General features: G+C 28.5%; 1 protein-coding gene across 6 annotated transcripts in view; it reads right to left on the bottom strand.

Moving 5' to 3' along the window:
- Positions 1-13,673, bottom strand: part of LOC142329675 (uncharacterized) — a 178,454-nt gene that overhangs the window by 117,587 nt on the left and 47,194 nt on the right. For all 6 annotated transcript variants that reach the window (XM_075374358.1, XM_075374359.1, XM_075374360.1 and 3 more), the window contains exon 2: positions 1,427-1,580. In XM_075374358.1, the coding sequence (XP_075230473.1) occupies positions 1,427-1,462 (36 nt within the window). In that variant the 5' untranslated portion in view covers positions 1,463-1,580. The remainder of the gene's footprint in view (positions 1-1,426; positions 1,581-13,673) is intronic.

Raw genomic sequence — 13,673 nt, 5'->3', positions numbered from 1 at the left:
CATTAAACTCACATGAAAATATAAAAAAGTGAAAAGTGTCAAAAGTAGTGAACTGAATTTCAATCGCTTTGTTGATGTGATTTTAAACTGAGTAACAGGAAAGATTGGTTCCAAAAAAAAACTTGAGGTGAGTCTGGAGACTTCATCCTAATTATTGGTGTAATTGGTGCGGTGCAACACTACAGGCACTTGTATATGGCAGTATGTTGTTTCTTAAGTAACCTACTTTGAAGAGGACAATGTTGATTTTTATACTTCAAAAAATAGTTTTAAAAAACTTTTCTGCTACACCTCACTTATGTAATATAAAATGAAAGCTTAAAATTAAAAAAAAAAAAGAATAATAATATGATCTTGCTTTCAGGCTACACAGTTAGCAAAATGTTACCTTTCATTATAGTCTATAAAACACAAACTCTACTCAGACTTGCCAAGATAGCTTAAATTTTGCTTTATATAAAAGAAATCAAACAAGGCAACTAATTCCAGTATAATTAGTCTTATATTAATAATAAATTGTAATTAATTTACCAAACTGATTTTTTAATAACTCCTGATAATTACTGTTTAACAATAAAAATATGCACAACTTTATTTTTTAATTTTTACTTTTTGCTACAAGTAGAAGCTACGAACAGAAACTTCAGTTATTAACTAAACTACAAGAGGCGACTGAAATGTAAAGCATACTGGAACATAACAGTTGAACAATTTGCACAAAGCAATAGGTGATGCCATCTAGTTTCATTCCACTATTACTAACATTCCAATATTTGTTGAATAATGCTCTCTTCATTTCATCAGTCCCCATACTATGTCAACATATCTAAAAGAAAGTACAGTGATTGAATTTTTAACTGTGGAAAAAATAAATGGCAGAGACATTCATTACCATCTAAAAGCCATTTATGATGATAAAACTGTTGATCGAAGTAATATGAGTATATGAACAGTGTAGTAGTCTTTCCACAATTAAAGAGAAATAACTAGATTATTAATTTCATTATGATGTACTGAAGGACACATGAGATCACAGATCAAGAAAAGACTGCTAGCATTCTTCATTGATAGAATGAGAAAACTGGTTCACTGTCAGGAGAAATGTGTAGTGTAAATGATAACTACATGGAAAACTAAATTTAAGTTTCTGTAGTAAATAGAATGTACTTTAGGCTGCTATTTGTTTCATTTAGCTATCTCTTTTCATTTACAAATTACAAGCGACTGTGCATTACTGCATTACATTTCATTCACCACTTGCATCATTTTAGTAACCTACTCTATATACTTTAATTCTAAAAACCACAACTTGTGACCCAAATGAAACATAGTAAAACTTCACAAAGAAAAAACTAAATATTGTACTCTTTATAATAGTGTAATAGAAATATTCTAAAATTAAAAAAAACTTTTTTTCATAGATTACCTCTGGTTGAGGAGGTTCAATACGGGGCCCACTCATTGTGAGCCCAAGACAATCGGGTCAGCTATTTTTTAAACGTGTCCTCTCATCATAAACCATTGTGACAATCACAAACCCTTGATAACTTCATTCACCGATGGCAACACAGCACCAAAATCTGAAAAATAATAAAATAAAAAACACTTTTTCTGTCACAATAAAACTGTATTAACTGCGTATTATACACTTGCTTTATCAAAACCTCTCGATTTTTAATAATCCTTTGGAATTGCAGTGTACACTTAAAAGTTTATGAGATTGTGTCCCAGGGAATAATAATATTTGTATATATACACTGTCCTAGTCTCTAAAATTAAGTAATTCTTCATTAACATATTTATTAAATTTGTACAACAAAATTTTAGAATTGTTCAACATTTTTATTTCCCTTCTTACAATATATCCATTTACTTTTTAATACTTTTGGAAGCATTTCTTATGTTAATAATAGGAAATTAATAAATATTCACAATATATTAACATATATTTTACATTTGGATTTTGAATCCAACATGCCACAATTGTAATCACGAAATGAACAACAATATTACTCAATTAAAAAAAATACTTAAAATGTAAAAAAAATACTTAAAAAAAAATGTTGCAATCATATTAAGTTTAAAAACCGATTTCAAAAGTGATGATAAAATTAATAAGGTTCACCAATATTACCAACAACTCAGATGAAGACCATATTGCCAATAGCATTATGGTAATATGGTACACTTCTACAAGTGGAGACTTTTTCAATACTATACATATAATGTGTATATATACAAAAAGAAAAACCATCCCTGTTCTACAGCCACAGCTTTTTCCTCAGTCTTTTATCTATTCTTTAGTAATGTGCAAGCTATGGTAGTGTACAGAATTAGTGTGTGCAGCACTTTTCTAATGTGACTGGAAGTTTCATACATATGTGACTGATCACGATTTCATTCTGTTTTTAAAACTCTATACAATATTTCAGTTTACAAAAAAGCCCTTATTATGCTTCCAAACCCACAGGATTGGTCTAGTGGTAAAATCATCCTAGCAAGTCTGACAGTGTACATCTGGTGAACTCTAGAGGTTGTAGTTTAATTAAGCATACATCTCAGGAATGGTCAGCCTGAGTCTGTACAAAACTACTTCATTTACATGTCATACATATCATTCTCATTTCATTAGGCTATGGGATTATTTACTGTTCAAAAACTAACAGATTGCAAAGTACACATTAGGAACAGAAAAATAAAATTATGTTTTCGAGTCAATTTTAATAAAATATTAACTACTTAAAGGATTTTCATTTACAGGTACAAAAATACAGTACAGAGTTTTTTAAAAACGTTTTTAAAATTGATCAGTTTTCTGTATCCCTTTCACACATGCTTAAATATGTGAAGTAATTTTCATTAAAAACCTTAAGAATAAGATCTAATTTGTAATTATTTTATATATTTAGTTTCTTTACATGCATATGTTCATTAAAAGATATGTTCAAAAAATCCTGAAATTACCTCATACAGTTTAAAGTAACAATCATAATAGCAGAAATTTTGTTTTTTATACATGTTAAAAAGTACTGTTAGTACTTTTTATGTCACGATTTGGCCTGATCACATGTTACCTGTTTTGTTTATAATACTAAAACTGTTTGTTACTGTCTGTTTACTTGTTATATCATGTATATCACAGTGAGAAATGTGATAACATGAATGATACAAAGATATAAAAATTTTTGTTTTGCTTAAAAAATTCACTGTCAAAATTCTGCTTGAGAAAGTATGTGGAGAACTTTTTCAAGATGAAGATCTACAAGTTGATAATATTAATGTTCTAATTATTATAGTGATGAATTATATCAAAGCAGTCATGATATATAAACAAAGTTGTCTCAAGAACCACCATAACAATGATAAAGCCCTAAATAAAGAAAAGATAAACAATCTTATAAAAAATTTAGAAACAAAATAAATTATAAAACACAAATGAAGATTTTTAAAACAATAAATATTGGAGATTAATAACTGATCGTGGCTTTTAAACAATTGACCTAACCTTCATTTAATAAATTATTTATTCATGAATTCATTTATAGATAAGTCCACATAAATAGTATTTGGCAACAATTGTGATAATATTGTTAAAAAAATGTAGGAAAAGTATATCACTTAATATGACAACTGTGGGCTACATTTTTTCATCAAAAAAAAGGTTTCAAAGGTGAAGTAATATATCACAAGTACTATTTGTGATACAAATGATACTTAATTTTTAATCTTCAAAAAATTTTACTACAAATTTAATTTTAATAAAATGGAAAATAATGTACCATGCTTACATTACAATTCTTTTGAATCTAAAATATACAATGTCAACTGGAAAAAATATTTTATACCAATATAAAATAAACAAACTATGATGGATTCATTTTTACACATATTTTAGAAAATTAATATATCAATGAAAAAAGTAAGATGTTGGATAGCTATTCTTAAATTTCAGCAGATATTGATTTCCCCCTTCAGAATTTTGACGGGATGGGAGCAGCCTTCTTATAACACTATTACAGTGTCCTCTTGGTCATGATACCGTATGATAGCTCTTGAGTCAGACAGAAAGCTTTCAAAAGGATGATTGATGAGATCATAGGTTTCACTCAGGATGTGACATCAGCATAATGTAATGGATCGGTAAAATAATACAAACGAATACAACAAAAAACAAACACTATCTAACTATACTGCTTACCTCATTACAGTAAATGACTGTATACTATGAAAATGTAACAGATTAAACATAGCAAAATATTATGAACTGAGTAAACACAAAGTATTCCCTATACAATCCTTAATCAAGAACGTTTAAACAAATGAATTCATATAAATTACATCACACTAACAACCCCTTATTTCCAACTTAAAAACTTACAATAACATAAATATACCTGATTAAAGGTATATATCAAATGAATGTAATATAATACAATCATGAATCTGCCAAACACATATAATAAACATTTAGTGTTCCAGGAGGTTCCTAAACTTTAAGATATATTCCTCCTTCTATTGTTTCAGAGTTGATTCATATAACTTTAAAATTCTTGTCACTAACTCTTTACTTGAATTAAGAAATCAGTTTTGATATTCATGTTATGTATTAGGGCACTTCATTGTAAAATTCATACAAGAAAAATTATGAACACACATTCTTCACTACTTGCTTTTGTTAAGTTTATAAAATTAATCAAATGTAATACACAAAAATTAAATTGTTTATCAATTGTTAATATTGCTGACTGATGAAAAAGAATTAAATAATTTAATTTTTAAATTTAAATTTCAAGTTTTATCATCTTTTTAGTAACTTAATTAACTTTAAAAATTGATGTTATTTAATTCTTCATATTTTAATAATTAATAATAATTATAAAAATTTTCCAAGTCTTGTTTTATATTTTATATAAATGTTAAATAATCACTTTAAATCTTTGTCTTCACCGGACTTAACTTGTTTCAGTTTTCTGAATTAATTTTTTTTTTTTTATAAAGTATTATTCGTTAAAAGTGGCAATTTACAAATAAAACTTCATAAATTTAAAATAAATTTATGATAAACTTAAAAAAAATGTATTTTTTACATAAATATTTTTGGGTATAATACAAAATAATGGAAAACAGTTTTGGAACCCCTTTTTTATTATAAAGTTCCAGACCACAAAACATACTAAATCATTATTAATTTTTTGTCCCAAGAAATTCAGTGAAGTTGATTTTACTGCTGGATCAAAAATCAGAACAAGATATTTCACTAGCCATACCAAAAAAACAAAACATTTTTGGGGCTACGTTTTTATGAAATTTTTTTATTAATTTAATAAAACAAATAGACCAGCAAAATTTTGTAGGAACCTCATAGAACATAAAGAGTATAAATATTTTATTATTATCTTTAAGAACGTTATATTAAATATACTAAGCTGTTAAACCTTTCTGATTCTGTAACCGAAAAAATAATCAAACTCTGTTACTTTGTTGAAATGCGACTATTGTAACATTTTATTTCCATAAGAAAAAATGATTTCCCCATCCAATATTAAGTATCACGGTGTTAAATGTTTATGTTTGATAACATTCTAGCTCCCACAATAGTGGAAAAAATATGTTCAGCAAAGTGACTGAACTTTTTTAATAGTTTAGATTTATTTGGTAATCAGTAAAAAGTTTAATTTTTACACCTTTTGTTTTTTTTACAAAAAAAAACTAATTTTTTGTTTTAATCCAAAAAAATTTGGATTTTGGACTTTTTCGTAACTGCAGTAATAAGCTCTCATTGAGAACTTTTCAACGATATATTATAAATGGTACTTTTTTCCATTGGTTCCAGATTCATAGCCAAATAAAATTCTAATTAATGAAATATTTGAATCATAGGGGAAAGCATATCGGTTCCAATCAGACTTTAATCTCCTTTTTATTAAGTTTTTTTTTTTAAATTTAAATATATTGATTTATTAACCTCTTACTATAAAAAAATTTACGATGAATAATAATACAATAAAAATAAAAAATAAAAATATCACAAATTTATGAAACAAAAAGACAAAATGAAACAAAATTTTACGTGTACTTTTCATTTTTAAAAAATGTGTAAATGTAATTTATACAAGTAAGTCAAGTGTTTCCACATCAGATTTTTTACCTTAATGTTCCTTTTCTATGCCAAAAGAGATCCGTAAGAACTGTACCCTCTAGCCAGATCCTGAATTTGTGAACTTTCCGATTAGAATTAGAAGACAGAAAACAAAAAAGGTCAAATTTTTTTAAATCTAATGTGTTAAACAAAGATGGTTGGATGGGTGGATAAAGTGACAAATGTAGAGGTGTTGTGGCTGCATGAAACCAGTCAAATGACTGAAGATAAAAAGAAAAAATAAAGCTGAAAGTTTATCTGTTTGCCTGACAAGGATTCAACCTGGGACCTTCTAGATGAAAGACACTACCACTCTACCACGGAGATTGGTGTAACGGTTTATAAACATTTATATTCTTGAAATTAATTTTTATTGTATGGCCAGTTTTTCCTGTAACCTCATCTGCTTTGAGTTGTAGTCCGAATCCTGTATGGAATTTTTCACAAGCTCAATATATATGTCTTACAGAATGACAGCTCTAAAAATAGTCAGCCTGTAATTGAACAACAAATAAATAAAAAATAACAGACACAATAAATTCCATTTATTTGAATCATTTGATAACTGAATCTATCATTTAACTAGAACAGATTGGAAAACAAAATTTCACTTAAATAACAAAACACAAAGAAATCTCCTATTATTAGAATCATATTTGTATTTTACTAAATCAAATATTTGGAAAATTGAGTTCACAAAAGTAGAACAGAACAAACCATGGCTATTTTTACTAGATGTAAATATAAACCTCACAACAACACACATTGAAATAATTAAGTTATACTCTGATAAAATCAAAGCATTGTACAAAAAAAAAATGAGATCCAAACTAGTAAAATGGGGAAGATGAAAAATAAACAGCAAATGATGTAGCAAAGAAAATTAACCACCTCGATATACAAGTATGTCGGGGAATGAAATTGCACATTTACTGTTAAAAATTGTTATTAAATACATTACTACTGTATTTTTTTTCTGCTACAGCATAATTTACATGGAATTCTCATAGAATTAATAAGGAAAAATTTCACAACATTGAATAAGAAGACAATGCACAATGATGACAGCCATAAAATAACATGAACAAATACCCAGTCCCTCAAAAGTTCCAATGTAGAAAAAATAATTCAGTTAAAACTGAAAAATCTAAAATAATCTTTAAATAAGCCCATACTAAATTAATATCACTTATGTTAGCTGGTCGGGGCTTGATCACTTGCCAGACCATGATTCCCTGGGCTCCTGGACTGATCCAGGGGATCACTGAGCCAGTAAGGCTTTTCTTCACTGGCCCAACCAGTCTCTGGAGCCATATAGTGTTTGTTTACTTCATGGCTGTGGGAAAAATATTGATAAATAAAAATTTAAATATTCAGACTGTATAGATTTTTATATGGATTTGAATACTAGATTGAGGATGCCGGTATTCTTTGGTGGTTGAGTTTCAATTAACCACACATCTCAGGAATAGTCGACCTGAGACTACACAAAACTACACTTCATTTACATTCTACACATCATCCTCATTCATCCTCTGAAGTAATACCTAACAGTGGTTCTGGAGCCTAAACAGCAAAAGAAAGGCTTTACAGAAACCTGATAAAAAACTAAATTGCTAAAGACAGAATAGTGTTTATGGAATTAAAAGTACTCAAAACCTTTGACAAGGAAAATGTCACAACTTATTTCTGTTGCCATGGAGACAGAAATATAATGAAGTAAAATGATTAATTTTTCTTTTTAATGAATATCTTTAATCTACAACTTCACCTCCAAAGGGACTGGGGCCTCGATCTACTGCCTAAAACATTCCATGTAATAACAAAAAATCTATCTTGCAAATCTGAAAGCAAACGGATGGTTGGTTCTCACATGATGCATGAACAGACAGACAAACAAACTTTTAGCTTTATATATAAGATTCATCAAACAGAAAGAATTGTATTGTTTATATTTAAAGAAATATGCAAGAAAATTAAGTTTTCACATTTTTTTATATACAATATTTCAAACCTTTAATAACTTTAATAACTGATTTTTACTTTTAGTTTAACTAACTTTTAATATAAATTTAATATATACAGCGTTGATAAAGTTTTTCCATGATTACAAAAAAACTATTACAGTTACAGCTGTGAGAGGTTTGTGGTAAAAGAAAGAAAAAATTACAAAATTTTTTGGTACTTATATATTAACGCCACCGAAGCTACAGCTTTATTTAAAAACAAAGTAGTCAATCGGATTTTGGTGGAAAATGGGCCACTATAGAGTTTAACATAGATTCAAAACAGTCTCTTTATTAATTTTAATATATGGTTATTTATTTTATAAATATAATTTAACCAAACTTAACCTACGCTCGCTTCACTCACTAACCTTGACTAATTTACAGGAGTGTTTTGATTATTTAAATAATAAATAATTGCAATAATTACTGAATTTATTAAATAAATACTCAAAAAATTACGGTGTTAATTAGTCAAGGTTAGCGAGCGAAGCAAGCATAGATTAAGTTTGGTTAAATTATATTTATAAAATAAATAAATATAAATAACCATTTATTAAAATTAATAAAGAGACTGTTCATTTTCCACCGAAATCTGATTGACTACTTAGTTTTTAAATAAAGCTGTAGCTACGGTGGCGTTAATATGTAAGTACCAATTTTTTTTTTATATTAGTTTGTTGCAGGAGAGACAGAGTAGAAGGCAATATGATAAATTTTTTATGAAATGGCATCAATCCAGGAGAAAGCACAATGTGTATTGTGTGTGGTATCAGAAGTCAAAACTGCCGATTATTGTGCAGCAAAATTTTAGAAGGGATATGGATGACCAGCACATGAGAGCAAGAGTATTGTTGCATGATATTTAAAGTTAAAGGAGACTGAAGTGTAGTCTACCTTCTGCAAACAGGGCAGCCATCCAGTAGTGATAAGAAGGTTGAGGTTGTGCAGCAGCATTTCTACACAGCCCTTCCAAATCTACCTGTCATGCATCTCGTGAACTAGGGATTCCTAGGTCAACATTGCACAAAATTTTACACAAGAAACTAAGGTTGCATGTGTATAAAGTTCAGGTATTGCAACATCTACAGCCATATTATGACAGACCTCGTTGTGCTACCTTTGCAACCGAAATTTTGCAGTGGATTGATAATGAACAATGAGTACCTGCAGCGTGTGTTTTTCGGACGAGGCTACATTCCAACCACTGGGAAAGTAGACAGGCATAATGTGAAAATATGAGACTCAGAAAATCTGTACTTTACCATAGAAAAAAATTAGAGATTCCCCTAACGTGAATGTGTGGTGCGGTTTGATGCACAACAGAATCATTGTTCCCTTCTTTGCTATACCTCAAATAAATGACTTGCAATCTTGGGTGGTTTTCCAGCCGGATGGCACACCATCACATTGGGGATTACTAGTTTGAGATTTTCTGAATGAATCATTTCATGGCAAATGGATTGGGGGGTTACAGTCCCACTCCATGGCCACCGCGATTACCAGACACAACTCCCTTGGACTTTTTCCTCTGGGGTTATGTTGAGGACAGAGTCTATATAACACCTATACCTGATCTGGACACACTGAAATTGAGAATAACTGCAGCTGTTGCTAGTGTTACCAAAGAAATGTTGATCAACACATGGCGTGAAATAGATTATTGGTTGGACGTTCTACAAGCAACAAAAGGTGCACATTTTGAAGTTTACTGACATGGTAAAAAAAAACTTGATAATTTTTTCTTTCTTTTGCCACAAACCGCACAGATATACCTGTAATTGTTTTTTATGTAATAAATTTTTGTAATCATGGAAAGAATTTATGGACATTTGTATCCAACTATTGTACTGAGACAATTTTTTAACAACAGTAGTCAGTCTATAACATAAATCAAAAAATGTCACCATCTTGACTATTAATCTGGACAGGTGGTTGTAGAAAGGCGAGAAATGAATCAAAACTTAAAATACTTTTAATCAACAGTTAGCTTGCTGTATTAATTTAAATCTTCTTGGAGAAAGTATAGGCACTGTTCAAAGATAAAAGTATTTAGGGCCTGATTTTAATAATTCTAATAGCCATTTCTAAAATGATTGTTTCACAATATACCATACAATAATATTGTAATTAATCATTTCTACTGAATATTTTTAGTATAATTACACTTTTATGTGGTACCTATCCACTAAACTATAATTTTATTTACATACATAAATAGTGGAAAATTATAATTTAAGTAAACAATGATTTATTTGAATTATTTTGTTACATATTCATGAAGATAAATTTTTGTAAGAAAATTTATTACATAAAAAGTAAAAAATGTATAAAATACAAGTGTGTGCAAGAAAAATTATTAATATGTTTTGTTATTTCACACAAATTACAGAATTAACATTTATATAAATCATTTACAGTAAATAGGCCTGCTGTATATGAATAACTTAAGAGCGAGATATTATTTATTTAATTTCTGAACAGAAAACAAACTCAAAGCCTTTTCTGTTGTTAATCTGAATGTTACAGAATTTTTAGAAGCTATTAAATTCACATACTGGGCAGTCAAGTTTTTAATTCAATGTTTGTTTAACGAGGTAAAGGTGGATAGTGTTTTGTTTATATAGGGAGTACACCCCCTCTTGATTTCATAAAAAGTACGCCAAAATTTGTTCTCAAGCCATAGGTTTTATAATCCAGATAATGAATTACTCATACAAAAATATCAACACCAGTTTTATTAGCAGGTGATATGAAAACTAATTGTGACTTTTTGCTGTTAGCACACAATAGAGCATAAACATAAAATTAATGAGAATAAACACATTATAATTATAGAGTAGATTTAAGGTAATTTCAATGCCAAGCGACTGACTGGCTTCTAGTGGTCAGATATACCCAACATGAAAGTACATTTTAATTAACCATGCTAACTAATGCCGACCTATTAACTTCATTTAGAGGAAAATAAACATTTTTAAATATCTCACCCAATATGTTAACGGCATAAAAGATAAAACATTTTAAAAACTTAATTTTGCTAACTGATCGGTTCTGATAATTTCTTATAATACTTAAGCTTACACAAGTACAATTTTCATTAATACAACACCCTATAGTTACAGCAAATCTAAGTTTGTATTTCTCACCCTTTCCTGAGTTTTAAAAAATGTCATACACACAATAGCATATACGCCTGCATCAAAACAAATACTATAATCTAAAGTAAAAGTATTTCATAAATTATTTTATTTAAGTTGTTCTGGAAATATAAAACAAGGTATACAGCAGTACATATAAATAATTTATAAGAAATACTGTAAACTAAAATTTGGACTCTGTGATAATAAAACATAAAAAAAACAACAAAAACATGTGCTTTTAACTTAAAAAAAAAAGAAAGTTCTCAATTCCATCTATATGTACGTTCAATCCTTATCTTTCATCAAATAAACCAATTCAATGATTCTCTTTGTTGTAAGTTTTTTCAACATTACCTAAGCAGAAAATTGTAATCTCATTGATGATTTTAAAACGATTCTCATAATCATCATAATGTAATCACTGCTTAGTATTTTATCAGGATAATATAATAAATAAATCTCTCCGGATGCTATTCTAATATAAAAATATTTTGATTCCAAAAATTTAATAAAATTAATCTGAAAACTTAAGATAAAAAATAATTCATTCCAAAGTATTAGCTCACAATTAGTGGCAGTCTTTTTAAGTAAATTTTCTTCCTTATCACACTTTTAAAAGATTTTGGTTGTTAGCCTATTTAAAAAATATTCAAAGTTTTAAATAAAATATTTTATAAAATAATTAACAATCTTAATTGTCCATAATACATTAAAAAAAAATACTTTCGCAATTCTTTAAATTTCGCCTTTATGAAAATTGGCGCCAAATTAAGGGTTATTAAGTTGCTGCGCTGTTACTATTTTTATGATCACGACTTAAAATAAAATTTAAATTCACAAGAATTTTTTTAAATTATTTTTTATTAAAGTTAATTTAAATTGGCTTTAAACTTATACCTTTTTTTATTTAAAAAATAAAAATAAAACAATCCTTTTTTTTACAAAAAAAAAAGAATTTAAGTCGACAAATTACATTTAAAATTTTAAATGTTAGATAACCATCCTTAACATTTAAAAAATACGCTATAGTATGGAGAATTCCAATATAAAAAAAAATCCAACTTTCCTAATATCTGTTGCGGTTGAAGATATATAATTAATGATAAAGGCTTTTTATTTTGCTTAATCTGTTTGGATTAAGAGTCGATCGCATGACCTAGTCAATGGCAAAAAAAAACAAGGAGGGTGTATGGAAGTGTTATGCTACACTCACGTCATTACGTAGCAGTATTGTTGCGTGACAATTCGACCTTCACGGGTGGTGGTAACATTACATGTAGTATGCAATTATATACAATAATACTGGGCTTTTGTACTACATTATTCAAATTCTATTTCTCGAGTTGAATAAATAACAGTACATACACAAGCACACGCACACGTGCATATATATGCAGACAGCCATAAAAGAGTATATTGGCGGTTATTGTAGCCGGCCTTGACATTGCTATCCTGAAAGCTCATCTACAAATTCTTGTCTTTCAGTTCAGTCAATCGTGATTAATTATTTATAACAAAATAATTGATTCAGAATAATCTCATCAACAACGTTTTTTAAAAAAAACCTTTTTAAACGTTTTTTTTTTTTTTAGATAATTTCTTTCTATCATTTACTTTCCTAGCTATATCTCCTCTATTTCTTTTGCAACAACACAACTGTAAAAGGGGAAATATAGCGATCGGTCAACATTTTCGGTATCGGAACTTTGCAAGTGATTTTTGGGTATCGGATTTTAACGTTTCAAAACCACCATAGTCAAAAAACTCAAAAAATAAAACTTCCATAACATGTATATGTACGTAGATATGCGTTTTTATTAATATATCCGGGCTGATTCAACAAACATTCTTTGAAAATAGTTCAAAAAATGTATTTATTAGGGCATCGATGTTGTGACAAACAAAATTAAAAAGGGAGAGTGGGTAGTTTTCCCCACTTAAATATTTTTACTTTTTTTATCATAGAAAATAATAAGCTGAAAGTAGTAAAGTTAAGGTTATTTAAAAATAGTTATTACGTTATCAACACTTTTAGGTCGACCGGATTTAGTGGTGGAGGATATTATTTCTAAACAGATTTTGCCTCATGCATCGAAAAGTTGTAGTTAATACTAAAAAATCTTTTATTTGGGGTCATAAAATGGGATTAAATTTCATTACTAAGTAATTTGATTTTTTTAAATTATACTTTTAATACCGCATAATTTTTAAGTTACAAAATCCCTTTCGGCACGCCGGAAGGCGGAAGTAGATTTCACTGGTGCTAAGTCGGGGATAAAAAAGATTTCCGCCTTAAAGTTAAGAAAAACTTCAAATTACTCAAAATGACACTGGTTGTATGAGAAAAAAGTTTTACATGTTTAGCATACGACAAGCCCCACCTTC

This window comes from Lycorma delicatula, chromosome 9 (genome assembly GCF_047948215.1).
Source record: "Lycorma delicatula isolate Av1 chromosome 9, ASM4794821v1, whole genome shotgun sequence".
Taxonomy (NCBI): domain Eukaryota; kingdom Metazoa; phylum Arthropoda; class Insecta; order Hemiptera; family Fulgoridae; genus Lycorma; species Lycorma delicatula.
The sequence above is the reverse complement of the archived record's forward strand: the minus strand, read 5'-3'. Positions and strand labels throughout refer to the sequence as shown.